This window comes from Stegastes partitus, unplaced genomic scaffold (genome assembly GCF_000690725.1).
Source record: "Stegastes partitus isolate 25-593 unplaced genomic scaffold, Stegastes_partitus-1.0.2 Scaffold234, whole genome shotgun sequence".
In the NCBI taxonomy this organism is placed as follows: domain Eukaryota; kingdom Metazoa; phylum Chordata; class Actinopteri; family Pomacentridae; genus Stegastes; species Stegastes partitus.
Window position 1 is genome coordinate 98,417 of NW_007577965.1, and position 22,086 is coordinate 120,502.

At 39.1% G+C, this 22,086-nt stretch overlaps 2 protein-coding genes across 2 annotated transcripts in view; one reads left to right on the top strand and one right to left on the bottom strand.

Annotated features, from left to right (window-relative positions):
* Positions 1 to 22,086, bottom strand: part of iqgap2 (IQ motif containing GTPase activating protein 2) — a 35,531-nt gene that overhangs the window by 4,337 nt on the left and 9,108 nt on the right. Inside the window, exons 3-32 of the mRNA XM_008281451.1 lie at positions 20,850 to 21,006; positions 20,299 to 20,376; positions 18,733 to 18,809; positions 16,605 to 16,672; positions 15,997 to 16,110; positions 15,687 to 15,865; positions 14,189 to 14,276; positions 13,793 to 13,956; positions 13,124 to 13,211; positions 12,680 to 12,843; positions 12,374 to 12,534; positions 11,778 to 11,902; positions 11,416 to 11,579; positions 7,843 to 7,933; positions 7,249 to 7,416; positions 6,974 to 7,116; positions 6,663 to 6,833; positions 6,229 to 6,312; positions 5,952 to 6,023; positions 5,803 to 5,872; positions 5,173 to 5,381; positions 4,854 to 5,006; positions 4,556 to 4,719; positions 4,134 to 4,358; positions 3,806 to 3,946; positions 3,062 to 3,146; positions 2,695 to 2,927; positions 1,887 to 2,019; positions 636 to 738; positions 403 to 544 (exon numbers count right to left, since the gene is read on the bottom strand). Coding sequence (XP_008279673.1) covers positions 403 to 544; positions 636 to 738; positions 1,887 to 2,019; positions 2,695 to 2,927; positions 3,062 to 3,146; positions 3,806 to 3,946; positions 4,134 to 4,358; positions 4,556 to 4,719; positions 4,854 to 5,006; positions 5,173 to 5,381; positions 5,803 to 5,872; positions 5,952 to 6,023; positions 6,229 to 6,312; positions 6,663 to 6,833; positions 6,974 to 7,116; positions 7,249 to 7,416; positions 7,843 to 7,933; positions 11,416 to 11,579; positions 11,778 to 11,902; positions 12,374 to 12,534; positions 12,680 to 12,843; positions 13,124 to 13,211; positions 13,793 to 13,956; positions 14,189 to 14,276; positions 15,687 to 15,865; positions 15,997 to 16,110; positions 16,605 to 16,672; positions 18,733 to 18,809; positions 20,299 to 20,376; positions 20,850 to 21,006 — 4,014 coding nt within the window. The remainder of the gene's footprint in view (positions 1 to 402; positions 545 to 635; positions 739 to 1,886; positions 2,020 to 2,694; positions 2,928 to 3,061; positions 3,147 to 3,805; positions 3,947 to 4,133; positions 4,359 to 4,555; positions 4,720 to 4,853; positions 5,007 to 5,172; positions 5,382 to 5,802; positions 5,873 to 5,951; positions 6,024 to 6,228; positions 6,313 to 6,662; positions 6,834 to 6,973; positions 7,117 to 7,248; positions 7,417 to 7,842; positions 7,934 to 11,415; positions 11,580 to 11,777; positions 11,903 to 12,373; positions 12,535 to 12,679; positions 12,844 to 13,123; positions 13,212 to 13,792; positions 13,957 to 14,188; positions 14,277 to 15,686; positions 15,866 to 15,996; positions 16,111 to 16,604; positions 16,673 to 18,732; positions 18,810 to 20,298; positions 20,377 to 20,849; positions 21,007 to 22,086) is intronic.
* On the top strand, positions 9,139 to 11,414 carry f2rl2 (coagulation factor II (thrombin) receptor-like 2). Its single transcript, XM_008281450.1, has 2 exons — positions 9,139 to 9,360; positions 9,721 to 11,414. Exons 1-2 carry the CDS (start codon positions 9,297 to 9,299, stop codon positions 10,785 to 10,787), a joined length of 1,131 nt encoding a protein of 376 aa, XP_008279672.1. The 5' UTR covers positions 9,139 to 9,296; the 3' UTR covers positions 10,788 to 11,414.

The window sequence follows — 22,086 nt, forward strand, 5'->3', positions numbered from 1 at the left end:
CAGAGTCTCTTGAGAAAGTGATGCAGACGGATACATGTTTATGGGAAAGATAACCCTGACCACAAAACCTTTTCCTTTTTGGACAGGATATGATAGAAACGCAGGAAAGACAACAAAGATATGCAACTGAATGATAGCCACAAAGAAACATACACTGTGTTAAGAAGGGTTAAGCACAGTGCATCACAGAATTCACAGCAATCCCAAACTCCATGCCGAGTACTTCTGAGTAGGATTCAGTGTGAAGGTTTTGCATTCGATGGCCACTGCAGAGCTGAACAGCTCAATCCTAATTATTTCTAAGTCCTCATACTGAAGGAATTCAGCCTTCACATTGTTTTTCTGGACAAACTTAACATTCTGAACGTTTTTTGTCTTAGCATTCTCCAACAATGAACTTACTTTGTGATGAGTGTCTTTAAGTCTTTGTCGTCTCCTTCCAGCAGCTCAAACTTGCTGGTCAGGGTGAGGGAGATCTCAGTCTTCGCCTGCTGGCTCAGAGCACTTTCTCTGTTTGGGTCATTTGGGTCCACAGCTCCTTCACCTGAAATAGAGCAGCACAGCACATAAAATGATTAATGCCCTATAGCAAGCTAACTTGTGATTAATATAAATGTAAGTTTGCTGGACATTACCAAGCAGTGTTTCTATATCAGGAACGTCTCCCAGGTCCTGCAGCAGCTCATGCAGCAGGTCGTTGTGGTCTGGAGAGATGGCCTCCAGATGTTCCAAAAGCAGCTGAACAGAAACAGATGATAAGTTCTACAGACAAACTAAAAAAGATTCACTGCAATTAGTCGCTGAACATATTGTGATACTAGACAGATAAAGGCACAGAGAAAGAACAGAATGGACTGTATGTCACTGGTGCTTAAGGTCCTCTTATGTTACACTGATTCTCTCTTGGCAAATCCATCATAACCTTCATATATATAAGTATAAAGTACTGACTATGTCTGTGGCTCACAACACAGCTACAGCTGCCACATAACAACAGCCACACAGGTGAAGTCATGCCCCCATTTAAGCTTGCTCTGTTTTTCTTGACAGACTAAGACAGCAGGAAATAACCACATTATCTTAACGTGCGAATGAAAGTTGTGGGAACATCTGCCTAAACCAGTGTTAACCTCATCTCCATTGCTAGCCCCTGTGTTGAGTGAAGCAAAAGGACACAGCTGCCTTTAACAAACTGATGTCCTCACCACTAACCCCCTTTCAAAGGAAGTGGTCTGGAAATATAAAGAAAGGAAACAGGATGGTGATAGAAAAAAAGTACATTAAGTGACTGTGTGAGAGAAAATCCTAAAAAGGGAAAATAAAAGGGACAGCAGATTATATGTCTGAATGACAAAGTGTACAATGAGAATTGTGTGACTTAACAAAGCGTCTATATGTCTAACTATAAATCGACTTTTCAGATTTGTTTGAGATGCTGGGTTGAGAATAGGAAGCAATGACAAAAGACAAACTTGGGGGAATGTTGAAATATAGTTAGCTAGGAGAAAAAGAAAAATCCAAAGTAGACCTGATTGTAGTTGGTTTTGACAGTAACGCTTTTTACAATAGTAATACCAAAATACATTAAACTTTCACTTGCAATATTAGCAAAAATAATAAAGAGGCAAACTGACAGATAAAAACAACACAAAACCAGCTGCACAGAGAAACAGTATGATTGTTTGTACTGAAATATAGAAATGAATGCATGTAGAATCGGTACAAGCATGCAGTGGACTTAAAGAAGGACTATTTTACAGTGTTGTAAGTTGATATATGTAGGCATGTTGTAAGCCAGCATGTTTTCCTGAACTGATTTATGTAGACTTGAATTACATCCTGACATGCATCTGCAGGAAGGATTAGATCATTTTGCTTTTGTTTACCGAGTGTGTGTTGATGATCTCCTCTATTGAGATGTAGATGACGGGTTTGCTCAAGGTCACCATGTCCGAGTATTCATCAATATTAAATTTCTCCTCAGGTTCGGGGACATCACACGCTGATTGGAAAAATAACCTGAAAAGAAAAAAATATTTCAGGAACTGGTGGTTGTCTGTCTTTAAACTTCTAATACTGATAGAGAAATAACAAAATCACCCTGAAATAAAGTAGCACTTGGTCAAAATGCTGAATTTTCTTCAATGTGTCTGTGATGTTTTTCAACTAGAGTAAATTGCTGACACTGACTTGTTCCCAGAAACTGGACAAAGGTTTGTGTATATTTCCCGTAATCATGAGTCACTCACAATTTGGCAAAGTGCACCAGACAGCAGCACACACACTGGTTCAGACTTTCTCATTCTTGATTTTGTCGGTAATCCAGTTGATTTTTGTCTCCCAACTGCTGACACAGCACATAACAGTTTCTCCTTTGGCCGGAGATACCTCCACTTCCACCACGTTAACTAAAACTGAATCTCTAAGTGAAACATATCAATGAACTTTTTTTTTTTTTTCCCATACGGTTTACTTTGTTATTGGAAGATTTTTTTTCTCTCGCTACCTCATGCATTTTCCCTTTATTGTGTTTTTTTGAACATGGAACAAAAGGTTACTGTTTGTAATTAGGAAGCCACACAAGTCCCACGCATGCTCAGTATTGTCCTGAGCTTGCACAAATCAGTATTTCTACAGAACATTTGTACCTGTGACACAGCATAGTTTTTCTGTCAACATTAATTTCTTTCTTACCTAAACTTCTCATATGTCTGAGATATGTAGTTGTTCATTGGTGTCATATGTGCATTCTCGCCCTCAAACAGCTTATTGGCAGCAGCATGCTGGAGCATCTTTGCCACGGATCCCAGGTTACGACGTTGGTCGAGGTGAAGCTGTCCTCCTGCTGACATGTCGATGATGTCAAAACCATCAGGGGCCACGATGGCTGGGTTCATGTAGCGGTAGTAAAGCAAGTTTCCTACAATCTGACATGAACAAACAGAACATGTTATCAAAACATCTTTTAAACATAAATTTCTCTCACAAAAAGGGCTCTATATATGCTGTATATTATACTGTGATATGAAACACCTATATTTACACAACTGTGGGAGTGTACCTTCATCAGCTCATCTTCTGAGGCATCTGGAAACTTTTCATGGAGGGTGTTCTTCAGAACTTTTGCTATGTATCTCATGCCATAACTACATGCAAAACAAAAAGCAACACAAAACAACATGCATTTACATGCTATACGGCAAATGATAAAACAAGCTCATGACAAGGAACACTGGGGATGAATTTGATGCATCAATAACTGGACTAATGACAGGGATTCCATTAGCATGATAAAATAATAAAACAGCACCATCTAGTGGTACAAACAGTTTAGCCTCAAGGATTTCTGAGATATGTGTTGTTGTAGTTCCTTTTTATGAAAGAAATGAAAAAAAGATCGATACCCATGTCACAAAACTGGGTTACTTGGTAGAGTTCATGTCATACAAAGCACAATCAACTAACAATCAGGTGACTGCTTGCAACTGAGCAGTAATTATGTAGTCACATCAAAGTGTGTGATCATTTGATTTGGTCATATTTCACTCTATTATGGAGTAGTAATTTAAAAACAGGAGACAAATACTGTATAGGAGAATAAAATATACAGTAAAAAAAAAAAAAAACAAAGAATAGCATGAAAAAAATCTAAGCATTTCTTTACAAAGGAAAAAAATGAATATTATTCAACCTTATGTATTTATTGAGAGCTGACCAATAAGCAGAGACACTGAAAAGCAAATCTGTCACAGAGGACACAGTGGAAAAGCAGACACACTGACACTTAACAGGTCTGAAAACTTACGGGATATTATCCAGTGAGGACACAATGGAGTTTAAGACCTTATCTGTAGCAGACCGCAACACCAGACTCGATGCCTCCAGCCTGTTGCGTACTTCCTCATGTGACATGGCCTGCTCGGGAGTCACTTCATAAGGCAGCTTGCTGAGGGGCAGAAGTAAATATTTATACAAGTGTCAGACTCATTGTTCTCAGTTTTTGAGAGAAATTTCAATGCTGAGCTTCATGGTTACAGTTCTGATAAAGAGCCATTTTGAGTGTTTTTCTTTGCAGGTGTGTTTCAGTTCAGTTCAGAAATTTGAATGTTTCCTCCAACTGTATTTTACGTTACCTGGCTTCTCCTGTAGCTGTCTCCAGCTGGTTGACCCAGGCTTTGTACACATCCACAGGGTTAGTGTTGATGCCTAAATTCTTGTCTTCAATGATGTCTTTGACCACTGGAGCCAACAGCTGCCTGAGCGTGTTGTGACCACGTGCACCTCTGTTGAAGCTCACCACCATCTTGATGACTGTTGGGTTTCCTGTCACTATGTCCTGGATCTGGTCTACCTTAGAACTGGCACAAATAAAAAAAGTTGTTCAACATATCAGGAGTGTCGACCAAACAACAAAATAAAATGCAATGTAAACATATTTAGGGAATTCCAAAGATCGTATTTACTGTAAGTATAGCACAATATAACCATGACATCACTACAACATGCAGACTAGGTACAGTGGATTTTAAATTTTGTTTAGAGCTGCAGTTCTCACTTGATTTCTTCTTCTAAAGCAGACTTGAAGAGCTTGAGCAGCAGGTATTCCTCTCTTTGATTAGAGGCATAGTTGTACAAAGTGAAGATCACAGTGTCCATAAACTTGGTGGACTTGTTTTGGGGCATCTGGAAGATCAGCTTCGCCAGGTAGGCTGGATTGGTCTTAAGGGGATGGAAGAGCAGAAAAGCAGGGTCATGTGTGTTTGCAACTGGACTTGGATATCTTAATTTTAAGATGAGCAGAGTTAAACTGTGGTTCAAGTTGGCTTAGATGAGTAGACACATTTCTGTAATACCTGTAGCAGATAAAAGAGATGCTGGTAGGCCTCCAGTTTCCGTCTTTTGCCTTTACTCAGGCCCTTAATACCCAGTTTGTCTCCTGCTGACAAGTCGTCCTTACTCGCCTTATTTTTCTTTGTCTTCATTTTCTTATTGTGTGACACAACATCCTTTAAATGAAACAAACACATTGAGATATGGTGAATTAGGAACCCTGGCTAAACTTGATAAAAAAATGACAACTTTTAAACTTCTCCTGTAGTATACATAACTTGATATCATCAGACTGTAAATGGTGTAAAGACTGAGGTATGGTTTGCATTGCACATTGCTTACCTGTAGGGTGATCCTGTTCTTCACCAGCAGTCCAATCTTTATGTCCATAAGATTTAAGTCTTTCTCCATCTGCTGATTGGAGCGAATCTTGGTGACTACTTCTTCCCTAAGCCGTGTCACCTCCTGCTCTTCCTGCAGATCCAGGGTGCTCTGCTCCAACAAGTGGACAAACTTTCGCACCACTGACAGTGGAGGATCCTTGGCTCCAGCTAAGGCACAAAAGTCAACAAAAGCACTGGTCATATATATAGACACACATATGTAATGATATAACTTTTACAATTTCTCCATCAAATATTACAAATATATTATGAGCCAGGTGATAAAGACAAAATTATCATTACCACATTTTTGACCTAAATATCAACATACATCTATCAGAATGCGGATTATAATTTGGGAATGTCAAGTGTTTTTAGAGGATTGACAGATTTACACTTAAAAAAAACTGAGAAGAAGAAAATCTTAACTAATGTGAGGACAATGACTAGTAGAGAAATAAAAAAATCTGACACATTGAAAAATCAGTAATACTTGACTACAATGTAAGCTTCAGATTAAGGAAAATATTTAGTTTGACCAAAATTGCAATGTGATCATAATTAAAATCTCAAAGCCTCTTTGACTTACTTAGGGTTCTGTAGTCATCTCTGGCTTTGTTGGCCTTTAGAAAAGCCTGGATTTTCACAATTTCTTTTTCCTAAACACACAGATAACAGTAAGTCTTAAGCAGCATGACAAAAACAACAGTAAAGTTGATCGATTAAAGGATTACTTACATGATCTTTGAAGAACTGAAGCCTCTGACCGTATCTATGTTTTGCTCTCCACATTTTCACCAGAGACTGGATCTAAAAACAACAGTGTTTTATGTCAGGTCTTTGACATGGTAGCCATGATGTTAATCATGGTTACACGCAAACTAATTAATAAGGTGTTTGCAAACCCCTGTTAACATAATTTGGTAGTCAGTAGTAGTAAAGCTTTCATTCATAGTTGCCGAATCACTCAACAAACTATGTTTTATGTTTTTATTTTATAAAAATTTGTTCCCACCTTGACGACAGAAGCAACATTTTTCTGCAGCAAATGCATCCTGTCTTTGTACTCTTTCCTCTGTTTGTAACCTTTCCAGCAAGCCTGCAAAAAAAAAGGAAAACAATGTGATTAAAAATGTATGTACATGCTACAAGATGTGTGTTTTTATTAGTGATACCACAACATAGATTATTTAACTTGGATGGTTCATAATACTCTTAGGTGGTGCCAGTGTTCAAAATGTAATTTTTGTCTTTCCTGGTATTGGATTTTCTTTTAAGAGTGATGCCAGCAATATGCGGTGAGTAAACTATGGGGTGGAGTAAATGTTTATCTTCAGTGGCTAACACTGTGGATGTAATTAAACTTAATTCACCAATGGCTGCATCAGAAACCACTGAAGTTGATATAAGCAGTCATTTTTCATACTTCATAGTGGTGCCATAAATTACCTGCAATTTGATGACATGTGGTTCTTGTTGATGTAGGTACTCCATTCTCTCTGCATGCTTTTTCCTGACCAGGTAACCTCTGATCCTCGCTTGCAACTGGATGACGAAGGATTCATTGTCCAGCCATAACTGTTCCCTGTTGTATTCTGCAGTCGCACAGCTGACAACATTCTGAGAGAAAAAGTCACATCAATCCCACATTATTCAGAATACGGTCAAAAAGGTACCTCACTGAATCTACCAAAAATCAAATAAATGTCATCACTGGGATGTTAAATACATCAATGCAACATTGCATAATAGAAAAGTACCTGGATTTCCTCTTTACTGAGCTGGCCACTGTTGTGTTCAAACTCTGCAGGCTCCTCCCAGGTGCCTTGTCCAGTCTCCAGGTTATAGTAGTAGTCATATCTGTCCTTGATGCAGTGTTTTACCCACAAACTATCATTGCTGCCTGGAGGAAAACAAAAAGTGCTCCTTCAGACACAGTTAATGACGCACCAATACTGAAAATCAGGAGACTGTGCATGGTGTATGCTTTATTTCTTAAACACACAGAATCCCTCATGCTTGTAAGGACAGTTACCTTTCGCAGCGCTGATCATTTGTCCCTGCTCCAGTTCAGACTGGTATGTGTCAGCACATTCAGGGAGCACTGCTCTCAATCCTGCACTGGGAGCCTGCAAAGCCTGCAATGTATTCTGGGAGTCCCCCTCAGCCACTATCCTGTTAATATCAGCTATTGCTCCAGCCACTAGCAAAGCAAACAAGACAAAGACATTGGTGAGTGAAACATGTAAACAGTATCGAATCTGCACAGTAACGACAATACGTGTAAGAAATAATACACAACAAGCAATAGGCTGTGGTTAATAGAGAAAAATGCATAATGGCAACATACAGGCCAACCACATCACTTCTACAAAATGAAGAGGAAGCTATACCATTAGAAAAGAAAAGTTTGCTTTTTTTGTTTATTATTTACAACAAAAACATCTCAAAATTAAAATGTTTTTAAAAAGTGTATCAAATGCAAAGTCACAACAATTTAAGTGTACTTATTCTAGTAGTCTATGTGCTCATCACACAAGAATAAGTAAATGGGCCTTAATCAACAATTTTTTGGATGAGTAGTACATATAGACATATACGTGAGTGAATTAAAAAACTGGGAGCATACATGCGAGAGCCTCCTCTCCATCCTGGTTGGCTGTTAGTATGGCCTCTTGGATTTGGTCCAGCCACAGGACAGCAGATTCATCACCAGAACTCTATAATCACATAAAAGCACAAGGTCACTTCTGTTACTTTCAGAAAAAAAAGACATTATTCATCCATAACAACACTAACTTGATATTAAATTGCAAAAATCTTTAAAGTAATCAATTGTACAAGGTCACAAAATCTTCTAGTTACAGTACAAAATGCAAATTACTCAAGTTAGGATCGTGGCAATCGTTTACATAAAGTCGTAAATCCAGTATTTTTCTCCACACCAGTAGTACCACACAAGCTGCTACTATTACAGCAACAGTACTATTTCCCACGTGTCAGGAGGTAAGAACTACGGAAAAGGAATTCTTGCCAAAAGATGAATCACAAACACATCCTCACCCGCACTTCAATCAACCGCCCTTGTAAGACTAACAGTGTAACATCACAACAAGCACAATGACTGTTTATTCAGCTTGACTGTTGTAGTTGTTCTCAGGCTATTTATAAAGAAGGGTCTGCGGTGTATCCTTTGCCACAGACCATCAGGAAGGAAGTCACTATTAAAAAAAAAACACTGAGGCAGTCTAAAAGTAGTATCTCTGTTTACATCTGCATTTAACAAACTCATCATGTATTGTAAGAGTGCCAAGAGAGGTCGGCCAATCACAGTAATGCGATGAAAACGCTCCCAGTTGGTAGTTATAAATGGAAATGTCTTTGTTTTCTGTGCAATATAATTTCAGCGTAAGCTTAATGATATAAATCAAACAGACATCATGTTTAGAGCCGCACAATACAAAGGCAAAACAGGAAAATGAGGGGAAAAAAAGAAAGTGTGCTGAGAAATCAACCCCCCTGAAATAAACAACTTTAAAACTATTATCCAGTTTCCATAATAAAATCATGCACTAACTTCTACATGATGTAGGAGCATTAGAAGAATCACATACATTTTCAAACAGAAACTTACAATATCTCAAAACACTTATTACAGCAGTGATTCTTCAGTTTCATAACCAGGCTAATAAACACAAAAATCGTCTCTTTACAAAATGCAAAAGCCAAATTACTTCAAAACCAAGATAATGTAAAATACACAAAAGTGCAGTTGTTGGATAACCATTTAGCAGTTCCCCCTTCCCACCCACCCCCCCACCCCTGTGACTCAGAGGGGAGTTACTGACGCAGGCACAAGAGAATTCAGTTTTCGAGCCTGGACAGGAAGCATGCTCACAAAAGCATCCCGCATACACTCACGGGAAGCTGAGCCCTAGCACACACCATTATCAGTTCTACTGCCGCTGCAGAGATGAAAAACAGCATATTTCACAGATGGAAAACTCCTAAAAAGAAGCAGTAGCAACACGCGTGAAAACAAGGAACCTTTAAATAACTTTGAGATCTAGACTTGAGGGGGACATGGCCGACCTTGTGCCAGGACTACTCATTTGTTTGATGGCAGTACAGACCAGTCAGCATGAAGGTAAGTTCAATAAAACTGGAGATTAACAGGACGACCACATTTATTTTTTTCAGTTGGGGCCCAAAATTTTTATATTAATGCTTAGACTTTTTTGAAACTTTAATTGTGTTAAATACTAACTGGATAAGTTCAAACTCACAAAACAAAAATCTAAGTGTAGTGACTGTAGTGTACTGCATTAACATTATTTAACAATGCATACACTTGCATACATTTTGTCTTGAGATGAAAACAAGGCAACACTAGCAAAAAACAAACAGCATGACTAACTAAATCTCTGCCTTATTGTGGTTGCAAATGCAATTTCAGTAGACAAATGATGGTGTAATGCTATAAACACTGTTCTTGTATTCTTTACAGGAAATCGAACCAAGAACAAAACCGATATTCAACCTGGCGCAATACCAAAAACCTTCAAGGGGTTAATGCCCAAACCCAATCACACAAACCAGCTGCCAGCCTTGCTCCATCCCAGCACAGACCCTCATCTGGATGTGAACCCAGAGGACCCAGTCACAGCCTATACCACAGGGCTCCTCAGCACCTGGGTCATACCTTCATCATACATTATAGCCATGCTAGTGGGTATCCCCTCCAATGCCTACATCCTGACCTTCCTCAGACTCAGACTCAGGGCAAAGTCCTTGCCCACAATAGTCCTATACCTGAACCTGGCCTTGTCTGACCTGCTGCTCCTGCTTTCTCTTGCACTGCGAGTTCACTACCACTTCAACGGAAACAACTGGATATTTGGGGAAATCTCCTGTCGGCTTATCACAGCTTTGTTTTACGGTAATGTTTACTGTTCAGCCCAGACTATAGCATGCATCAGTCTGAAGCGTTACCTGGCTGTGGCAAAACCATTTTTGTACAGACGGCTGGCTAAAACTACGCTGGCAGTGTGGACATGCTTGGTTGTATGGTTCCTGTTTGGAGCTGCTATCGTACCTGAGCTTCTTGTGAGGCAGAGCTACCAGATTACCCAGCTAGGAATCACCACTTGTCATGATGTACTTCCCCTAGAGGAAAAATCCCATTTCCCACTGGTGCCATACAGGCTAATGCTGGTTGGTCTGGGCTTCATAATGCCCTTCCTGATTTGTATCTATGCTCATATGGCAGTGGCTTACCACCTCGGACAAAGTGCTTGTGACTGGAGACCATTTATCAAGGTCAGCACTCTGGTTTTTATCATCTTTGTGGTGTGTTTCTTGCCCAGCGGCATCCTGCATATCACCCACTACATCCGTCTGTTATCCAGTGGGGACGATAGACTCTATGGATATTACCGAGTAGCAGTGTGCCTCTGCTGTTTCCACAGTTGTCTGGATCCCTTCCTGTGTATGCTCATTTCGAAAACAGCAACCTCAGACCTACAATTCATTTCCCTCCGTGGGATGCCTCAGAGACCAGCAGTTATGACGTGACACTGGATGTGTGACCACAAGAAAAGCCTCTCCTTGCTAGACCATTGTTGTGACACAGCAGGGAGGCACAAAAAATAAAGATGTGAAACTTGAGACTGGACACTGTGAAATACACAGAGTAATACAGCAATCTGTGAAGTCCAAAACAATCTCTTTGACACAAATGAGTGATTATGTACAGTATCAGAAAAGGAATATGCAAATTGTGCACTCTATACAAGCCACCTATGTACATCCAGCAAATTCACAGATTAAAAAAACTGTTATCCAGCTGATACAGAGTCACAGTACATTAACAAATTCTATTGTAAATTTGTCAGAGTGTTATATCCAAAAACAAACAATATTTTTGCAAATATGTACTCTTGTTGTTAAGGTTTTCAGATATTTACAAAAATGTTTAAAGCCAAGAAGCTATTAAAATTAAGCTATTCAGATTGATGTATATTAAGTGACAAAAAAATCATGACAAGGGAAAAAGGCTGCTGTACAACACCAATAAAACTAATGACAGTGAGATAACTTATAAAATGTGATTAAACAATGGTTCAGTCAGCCAATTTTTGCATATTTTGCACACGCATATTTTTCCACACATATCCTAAATAAACACTGATTGTCACATTACCTGGCAGAGAAGTTGTTTGGTATATTGTAAGACATCATGGTAGTGTTTGGCTGTGGCTGAGTTCACGCCCGTCAACTTGGCCGTAGGGAGGAGCAGGGCTGCAAGAGTCTGCTGATGATCACCTGAGTTAAGTGCTTCGTTGATCTCAGCTATTGCTATGATGCCTGGGGGCAGAGCACAAGATGTGTCAGATTTATTGTGTGTAAATTAACATTGTAGGACAACACTATAAAGCTTTATCAAACTGTTGATTTTGAAACTGTTGCCCTAAAAGTCCTCCAAAATGAAAAAAAAGTGTATCAAGAAGATATTGGTTGCTGCAATAACTAAACCAAAAAAAGAAATATGCAAGATTTTCTTACGTTCATGCTCTTCCTGGACCTGAATATTAACTGTGTCGATGCACTTCTGAACATCATTCCAGGTGAGAAACTCTTGGCCACTGGCAAGAGCCTCAGCTCTCTGTTTGATAAGCATGTCAGCATACCTGAGAAAGAGTGTTTCAAAAAAAGTTTCATGACGTCAAATGAAATCACATCTCAGTATTTCAACCTAGTGGAGGGAGACCTACAGTCTACAGTACTGGGGACATGTAAAGACATTATTCCTGTAAATTGAGTTTTTTTCAATCAAATACTGTTTTTAAAACACACTGTCATAAGTATAATATATCCATAGCACTGCAGCATCAACAAAAATCAGTAAACATCTGAATTGTCACCAGAATTAACAGATGTAAAAACATGTTAATTAGGAACCCAAAATCATCAACTCTAAGGGAGATGGTAAAGTGTGTTGTCTTGCTCAAGGACATGTCAGCTGGAGAAATGTTTGCCCAAAGAGAAGAGTGAACTTGCAACCTGCTGCTCAATGTTACATATGCAGCAGATGTTTCTCACACATTGATACCTTTTGTTCCTCAGCAGTCCAGACCCATGTGTCCTGCAGCCAATCTTACCTGTTAAGGTTGTCTTGGTCCATGTTGGTAAAGCCCAGAGGAGAGTCTGTTAGTTGCTCAATCACAGCTTGGGGGTCTTTGGTGTCCAGCACCTCGTTCAGCACTGCGACAGCTGACAGCATCTCCACAGCTACACTCAATTCTTCATGGCTCAGGCCAGACTAATGAACAGAAAGCGCGGGATCAAAAGCATGAAGTCACATTCCACACCAATACATATCTACCAATGACCCTCTCCATACCTGTAAGCATATCAGTATCAGAATGTTCGTCTACAGAGTCAAAATCTAAAACAGAACGTCTTACCCGCGCCCCTTGCAGCTGCAAACTAAAAAGCTCAGCCTGGTAGAGGTTGGCAGCAGTTTGGTAGACGATTGGCAATTGTGCCTCAGGGTTCGTCAGCTCCTCCACCGTGTCCATAGAGTTGCCGAGACGAATGGCTGTATTGATCTTTGCAACTGCTTCAAGTTCTGGTTAAGAAAATCATTACAGATCATGTTTTGCAGATAGCCTGAGCTTAATTTCCTTAACCACCTCTCAGTATAAAAACTGTATGTTTTCCTTAGTTTACAAATTACATGATGAAATTATTTTGAAGGTAACATATTTATCATGAGCTATACTCATTAGTAGATAAGACTTTACATATTATGTGAGTGTTGAGAAACATATGAGTGAGTAGATGTGATTTTTAACTGATCCGTAAGTAGTGTTTATAAACATCGATGGTAAGTTACAAAATGTGCTTACTTCGTTTCTCTGCCTCAGCAAAGTCATTGCAAGAGCTGACAACTCGCTGAATCTCTTCTTTGTCCAGCACTACTGCCCTCCCACCATCCTGCAGCACAAAGATTAGAGTACACAGGAGAGATACCAGTAAGACCCTGTGATTACTCAGCATGCTTTAATGCAGTGCAGCGGAGAGTGAAGTGAATGGGAGTGTACATTCCAACTGAAGATATGGAGGGTTGATTAGCTTTTTTTCATTATCTGAAGGTATCAATAAATGTTTTCTTTAAAATACAATATGTCCAAAGTGTGAGTAGTGAATGCAGTGCAACAGCAACAGTCCAACAAAACTGCTGTCCACTCAGCAACATTTGAAAAATTAAACAGACCTATCACATGGACTAAAATACCTCAAAAAATATTTAGCTTGAAAAGTGGGTCAAAGACAACTTTTAAAATGAATAATTGTACACATATTTCTCCTCTATATATTTCAACACTGTAGTTTTCAGTGATCAACCACAGGATACCACCAGTGCTGCTTTTTAAAAATGTATTTAATTCTCTCTTCTCCCACAACTGCAAATAAATCCAAATAATTCACTGCTGAAATTAGAAAACCAGAAATGCCCCCTCTCCTGACACCCTGAGTTAACAACTACTGAGAAAACAAGCTCTGACTCAGGATACCTTTGATTTATGTTGGCAGTAGGTGTTAAAATGTTCCAGGTACCAGTGGCCGTTTGACTCCTGAACACCCAGCAAGGCCAGCGCATCGAGCCTGAGTGCAGCCAACAGAGCAGCTTCATTCTTACTCGATACAGCTTGATTCACCTGCCTTATTGCTGCCTGGACTGAAGACATAGAAAACAAAGACAAGCATCCCTGAGTGACATTGGAGTTACTTTTGAAGGCATTTAGATAAGCAATGAAACAAGGAAAATTTAATATAATATCCATTTCTTGAATCATACAGTAGTTATTGCTTATCCAGAGTTTACAGATGCCCTGTGCTGATGATATGCTTAAAGCAATAGGGATTCTATTTTATGCATAAAATAATGTATTTGTTGTAAATGTCCTTACTGTTGACAAAGTCAATGCAGCTCTGGATTTCCTGCTGAGTCAGCAGCTCTTCATAAACATCTCTTTCTTCGGTAGCAACTGAAGACCGCTAATGAAAGGGACAAGAACAACAGAAATAAATAAAATAAAGAAAAATGCATTTATCTAATATAGCATAGCCAGCTTGTCACTGATCATTTTCATTTCTTGTTATCCATATTATACATGTCACATCTCAGCCATTAAGTGAAAAGGGATGTTTGTACAGTACTTGTAAAGAGAATGGGAGGCATGATGTTGGATGGTGTGAAGGGTTAGTGTAAATACAGCTGACACTGCAGCCACTGGAATGTGCTGTCCAAGCCTGTGGAGTGAGTCAGTGCAGTAAAACCCCTTTCAAACTACAGCAGAGAGTCCTCTACAGTTACTTCAGCTGTCAGTACCAGAAAATACAGTCATAAAAAAACCTGCTCAAGTTTACATATTTTGCAAGTCGTGAATTTAATTTTGAAGTTGCTCACGCCAAGTTTTAAATGGTGTACATTAGTGACACTGTTTTCAGAACACCATCCAAGGCTAAACATCTGTTGTTGGTCAACAGACGCTAATAGGTCAGCAGATAATAAAAATCACATGTACATAGACACAGTGTACTCGACGTAAATGGATGTTCATTAAGTTCCTTTATCCTGCTCAGAATGTTTTATTTTAATTTTTTTAATTTCACAAATTTAAAGGGCAACCCTGCAAAAATTGGAAAATGTATTTAGTTGTCCAGGGAGCAGGGTTAGTGGGTATCTGACTAATAGTTAATGCACCGCCACATATCCAGTTCCTGCAGCAAGTACTTGTGGTCACTTTGCCGGTAATAAGTCACAGAAACAAATGATCATGCATGTATTTTAAGATGAATTCCCACCACCGTTTTCCTGTCCGGTGATACAGTATATCTGGCAGATTATTGATAGTCCATGATGTGACTGAAGTATTTAGAACAATATTACTTCAGCTTGTAAACAATTATATGTGCAGGGACACAAGATCCAACAAGATAAGGTTTTAAAAAAAAGCCCATCAGGGAGTTTTATGCCTCATGTCATTCGATCACAGCCAAGAACAACCATCTCTGTAATCATGTGCAAGATCTTTTACTAAAAACACTATTGTACACCACTTTGGATAAAAACACCAGTGGAAACAGTGCAGACATCAGTAGCAGATGAAATGATGACAGCAATTGTAATTCCTCTGGCCTAATGCATGCTGGTAAGTCATCAAACACACCTATTCCGAATGTGCCAAACTGTGTTGATGTTTTCTGATGTAACCTGTAGTTTTGCTCTAGTTCAGCTGAACCTGTGCTTGTTTTGGGGATTTTTGGCACAGCAATCAGATTTACTTTTACACTGCAGCAGTTTAAAACCTTACAACGTCCAGTTTAGTTTGACCCGTAGTTGAGGTGCTAAGTAGCAAAGGAACAGCTGCAAGAGGTGATTGAAATGCTTATTCAGCTTCTCACCCTCCCCGAGGACTGATCCTGCTTGCGAGCCTTGGCCTGGCTCAGTGTGTCCTGGTAGTCTTCGGCCAGAGCTTCCTGGATGTTCCTCAGCATTGCATTAGGATTGTTCAGGGCTCCCATTGTGACAGATGCCTGACCTCTGTCAATTGCCTCATTGATGGCAATCACAGCAGCATGCACTGAGATAAGAGCAAATGCAAACATTTTAGCGTTGGCCAAGACACACTATAAAATAACACAAGTCTACAGCATCCAATGCTAACAGTCAGAAACATCCCTAGAAATCAAGATAAAAGGTCAAAGGACTCACAGGCAGCTTCATCCACTGACAGCTCATTGGCCAAAATACCTCCAATTTTACTGAAAGCTGGCATCTGAATGCCGTACTTCTCCAGTTCACTCCTCATGTTACTGATCTCTTCCTCTGGAAGACAAATATTGTTGATGACAGAGAAATAGTGGTGACATGGCATAATAAAGGCTAAAATGTAATACATGAAACTATACTCATTTTCTTTTAAGAGTTGTTGCAAAGTCAAATGTCTGATAAAAGGACTATTTTCTGTAATCCTTTGAACCTCTGAATCTATGTCTAGATTTACTGTAATGCCTACTGCCGTCGGGCAGACGGTACAGGGCCATCAAAACCATGACTAATAGACTGAAAAACAGCTTCTTTCCAACTGCTGTCAGAGTCATAAATGCCTCTTTGTCACAATAAGTGCAATATATTGTAAATATGCAACTGCCACTACCTCTGTGCAATATCCCCTCTGTGCAATATACATTGTGCTCGTACTCATTATTTAATTACATCTTTATATAGAGTTTTTTAATATACATCTTTAATATTACGTTGTATATAGTTGTTTACAAAGTTTTTATGTTTTTGAAACAGAAACTGATTTTCAGGGTTACCTGTGAAGGCCACTTTGCCCAGCAGGTCTTGGATCTGTGGTGCAATTCCCAGTTTGTACAGGTACAAGCTGAAATAAACCATACAGAGGGAAAGATTCATAAAAGATTGAAAAGCAGAGCATTTGTTGCAGATGTTTATTTTTCTCTCAACATTGGATTGCTTGTGATTTCTACCCCTCCACACCACAGGGGGGTAGCATCGGCTCAGATTACAACTAGCACTACCTGACAGCGGCCAACAGACCTTCTACCTAGCAATGAATTCAACAAGCACGTGTCTGGAAACTTCATAAAACTTTCATCTTCTGGCAGGTACCCGATAAGCAGTAATGCATTATAGATATTTGAGACAGGCCTGGCATCAGCACAGCTCTGAATGGAAGAGTTGTTGTAGCTGTTGCCTGTTCTGCCCTTTGGTCACAGCATGTGTGTGTAAACATAAGATGCACTCTGTCCTTTAAACACAGAAGCTTTAAACAACCATCCAAAATCTGCTTATACAAAGGGTAATGTTTTAACATGCAGGCAGCTGATTCAGTCTGAGATACAAGCACAGTAACAGCTGACCGGGGTTAATGAAGGCAAATGATTACAAGCCACTGTGCTTACAGACAATCAGCTGACTAGCTTAGAGCAACCATCTCTCCCCACACTGAGGATTCCCTCTGTTTATTTTCAATGATTATCTCTTCCTTGTGCACAACAAATTAGGCCTTCATCTGTACCACTTGAAAAAGCATTTAAAAATGCACTTGCAAGGTAAATTCTTTCCCTGTTATATCATGCTCCTTTTCAATTTTCCACCACAGTGAATGTGCAGAAGCATCCACTACTTTGTCTCAATGTGTTTGTACCGAGGGAAGCAAAGCATTCACTGGGACCTTGTGGGACTTGAGCTGGACTCGCAGGAAGGAAGAGCACGTGTGTGCATAAGGAGGGAAGGAAACCAATTCTCTTAGGACCTGACCGAAACACTACAACAGAGAAAACAATCCAGGCAGCTCACAAAACCACTCCCTAAATCTGTGTTGGGCTGACTGGATCGGTAAGACGGATAAAAATTCACCCTTCAGTTCATTCAAAGTCATTGCAACATAATAAGCAAGGACCAAAAGTAAAGTCAAGCTACACGCATTTCGAGAAGACCACTGACTTTAATTGCAAAATTTTTCACACACCCAAAACTGTGATCAATAAATGACCACTTTGTGGAGCTACATGTAAAGAGTTTAACACAATTAATTATAAAACGGTTTGTAAAAGCAGTGTGCTTAGAGTAGTTATGCTCACCAACAAACATAAGTCACACTATTTGAAAAACTGAATTTAATTCCTAATTAGCCCATTATTTAAGGTTTTTGAGCAAACAGGTAATTCAAGGCCTAAAAATGTGTGACTTTCAGAATATTGCTTTACTAGCAGTCTATGTGTGGTTCTAAAGAATATAAGACGTATTTTAAACACATACAAGGTCTGTGTTTTACAAGAAGTACTGTCACTACCTAACACAAGCAGAAATAGCATTTTCCACTTTCTGTTTCATATCATTTACCAAGAACTATTTCTGCCTTTGACAAAAAAATTAGAGGTTAAAGTTAATGGACACAGTAAGCAGATGTAAGCAGTTTTGTACATCTGTCATTTCACATACAAGTTGTTTTCAAATCTTGCGTAGATGGCAACACAACCACAACATATCAAAGTCAACCCAAGTGTTTCACACTGCCTGGTATAGCTATCGAGTAAAAGGAAATGAATCAAAATTAGACTGTGAGTAGATGTCAGGCTTAGAGTATGAACACACTGCTGCTGCACATATGCAGAAGCAAACATTTGCAGGCAAATGCGGTCTAAACTGCCCAATGGCTGAGTTTAATTCAAGCTACCAGATACCAGCACTTAGCCTTTAGGTCATCTAACAATAGCATTTTCATCCACTGGTTTATATTTCTCTCCTAGAAGTGAAATCACGCTCAGCATTCAGGTGTGGCACCTTGAGGAAAAACCAACAGGGTATCCTGCCATTGATAATAGAGATGAGTGAGCAATTTTGCTGTCAGATGTGAGAAATGCATAAAGACAGCAAAGTGAAAAATCACTGTGTTTTTTGGAACTCTTTTAGTCTCACCTCAGTGCGTGTATGCAGTACACCACCTTGGGCATGTTTTTGCGATCGTACACATCTGTCGTTTCAGGATAGAATATCTGAAAGCAGAAACCACAATAGTTACAGTCACTCTTCTTTTCTCACTGTCTTGACACTCTTTATTCTGCTGCAGCCTAATAGCAGCACACTATCCATCACATATTTTTCTTTACATTTTACCCTCTAGATGAATGAGAAGTTGCAAGCAGTGGATATAATAATAGGAATAACAACAAACTATAACTAAATTCCAGGCAGCAGTAGTGCAGAAAGTACTACCTTAGAAAAGCACATACTTTTTTAGAGCTGCATCAACAGCAATCTCAAGCATACTTTCTTAAGTACTAAGTGATAAGAGCTTCACACTGATAGTATCATGTCAGTGCTACTTCATTGATTGTATATTTCAGAGGTGTCTGCGCTGTTGCTCTACTCCTTTTATCACAGCTCACAATACTGTACAATCTAGTTTGTTTCAAACATTAATCTTTCATAAGTTTCCTTTGTGCACTGGCCAAACTTTACTAATAAAAATGCTGAATGCAATTTGGGCCTAATTTGGTCTCTGAAATGATACTAATCATGTCACACATGATTGATGCTCGTTGCATTACGATTTTTGCTCAAAAGCACATAAGTATATGTATGGCGGTGTTATCACAATAACACTTCCCAAAAAGGCCATTTGCAATACTTGCCTATTAAATTATTATAAACAGCGATCCCAAAGAGGGTATCTGTTTCACTTCATTTTCATTTCCAGGATACGCCTCAGTAAAGTCCTATGTCATCTCATAAATGATGTAATGAGGTTAATACTGTTCTGTCAGAACTACCACACCCTCATTACAATTTCATGTATGAAATGTTGTGTGTATGTGCTACACTGTAGCTAGAAGTTCCTAGTTGGTAAGATTGTTTCAGCCCTCTAATATGAACATAAACCACAAGCCACTATACACATAACAAAAGCCAGGACCTCCTATTTCCATATCTTATGGTGCCAAGCATCACTTAAAAGGGAAGTCCTTGGCAGAAATGGCTGTTTTTCCTTGTTGTAAGTTCCCAACCCAGATGGGATTGTGAGACAGCTGATATTCCACTGGCAACATTTGTCAGAAAAAAAAAAAAACAACTTCTTGCATGGAGCATAATATTGCAAAGAGGAAAAAAAAAGCTGCCCCAAATAGAAACTGCTGCTCAACAACTCAACAGCCTCTCAAGGAGTCTTTCTTCTTGAAAACAAGTCACATCTTTTGGAATCATGTAGATTAGTGTGCTGATATCAAAATCAGTCCTATAGATGAGTAAACCACACCATAAACTTAAGTTTCCTCATCTCTGTCCTTATGTTTCAGATTGTTCTAGTTTAATGTGCGTGTTGTTATATCTTAATGCTAATGTTGTCTAAAACAAAAGTTTCAATATCTTCTAATCTTCAGGTATGATAACTGTAAAAGCTGACTCAAACAAGTCTGTATACTGTATACTACATGCATTTTAACAAACGCAGCATCTGTGTCACTGATGGCTGTTGAAGACCCTTACCTTGGGGAGGCCCACTGACTCCATGGCTCTGAGCCACTGGACCGTGTTGTCAGTGTGTCTGAAGTGCAGCCCTTTACTCTGAAGATGAACACATAATACATAAAAAATGAAACATATAACATATATAATATATATAATAATATATATATATAACATAATAACTACATAATTATAAGAAATTGCAAAGACATAGTGGGAAATAATGTTGAATTTAAAACCTTAAAACAAGCACAAGCTGCTCTGAACTAAAAACCTCACACAGACTCCTAAACTTATTGCACCATCTAACAGTCTGATCAGTATTGTTTAGAATCAAAAAGACAAAGAGAAAGATCATGTTTAGAGTAAAGCAAAGAATCTCAATCCACCAGCACAGCAGCTGCATGTTACAAGAACAGCCTGTCATGTTTCTCTCTTTCCTGTGTAACTCCATTTTAAACTGTCAGCAAGTGCTTGAAATGTCTGGAAGCAGTCTTCCTGTCTGTTGTGATGCAAATATAGTGCAACCACACTTTACACAAAGAAGAACAGTGGAATCAGAGAAAATTTACCTTATAACGTGTCTGATCTCTGTCATAGATCCTTTTTTCAGACACCATTTTGGGGGCAAAAAAATTGGCAAGTTTGCCAAGGTAGACACCATTTCTGAGTCCCTCCTCCAGTTCTGTGGTAAGGGGCAAATCCTCCTCTAAGCAGGCCTCCATCCACCTGAAAGTATACAAATATTACCTCTGATTAGACATTGGACCTTTATAGGCATATTCATCACAGAATATTGATCACATAGAACAGCAGTGATGTCAGAGAAAGTGGCTTTTGAGGAATTTATCCAAATTCTAAGCAAGCTCCTGGCTCAGAATAGGACTTGTGGGGGTGACTTTGCAAGGCAGAAAACATGATCAGTCCGTGTACAGTAAAGGCAATGAATGGCCTTACTTGACCAAAAATCAATCCAAGCAAAAATGTTGATTATGCATGAGTAAAGGAAACTCCCAATACCAAGAACAGTTAAAAACATTTTTTTAAACTCTCTGCAGTGAAAAACCCTGGGACATTATCTAAAACTATCCCAACCAGCAGAGCTGAATATAGAAATGAGCACATCATGAAAAACATCCAGTATGAGCTCAGATCATTTCAGCTATATACAGAGTATACATTTCCAGTCAAATCAATATCAGGACATCTAATTTGTGCTCTATTTGTTGACTTCTCTTTAACATTGCTATGGTTACTAGTCTGTTTACCCTGCCCTCTGATATCACAAGGTACTGTGTAGAGACATTAGCTGGCTGAATGCCTGCATGTAGTCAACAAGTCAATATTGGCTTTTCCTGCACCTGCTGAAGTTCTGATTCAAGCAAAAGACAGTGGAGCAGGAACATATGAATACATCAAAAACAAATCAACAGAAACTATAGCATCAACTTAAAATTAGATGGACACAATCATTTCAGTTTTAAAAACCAAGCTGCGATCACATTAAATTCCTGTGAAGAGCATAATACTGGGCTACCCAACTTGTGCAGTTTGCAATATTTAATCTTTATGCTCTAAGAGTTGTTGCAGCTACAAATAACTGGAAGGCTTTTGGCTAAACAGAGCAACAAAGTCGTCTGTTAGGGTGAGGGAACTGGGAATTGTTACAGGCAACACCCACACTAAGTCCAGCATGCTTTAGAAAGGGGGCTGCAGGCACACTTGCTGTCTGTCCTTGAGCTAAAATTTTCAATTCGACAATGTGATGTAAATGGTGATTAAGATAAAGTTATACCACTTCAATGACTC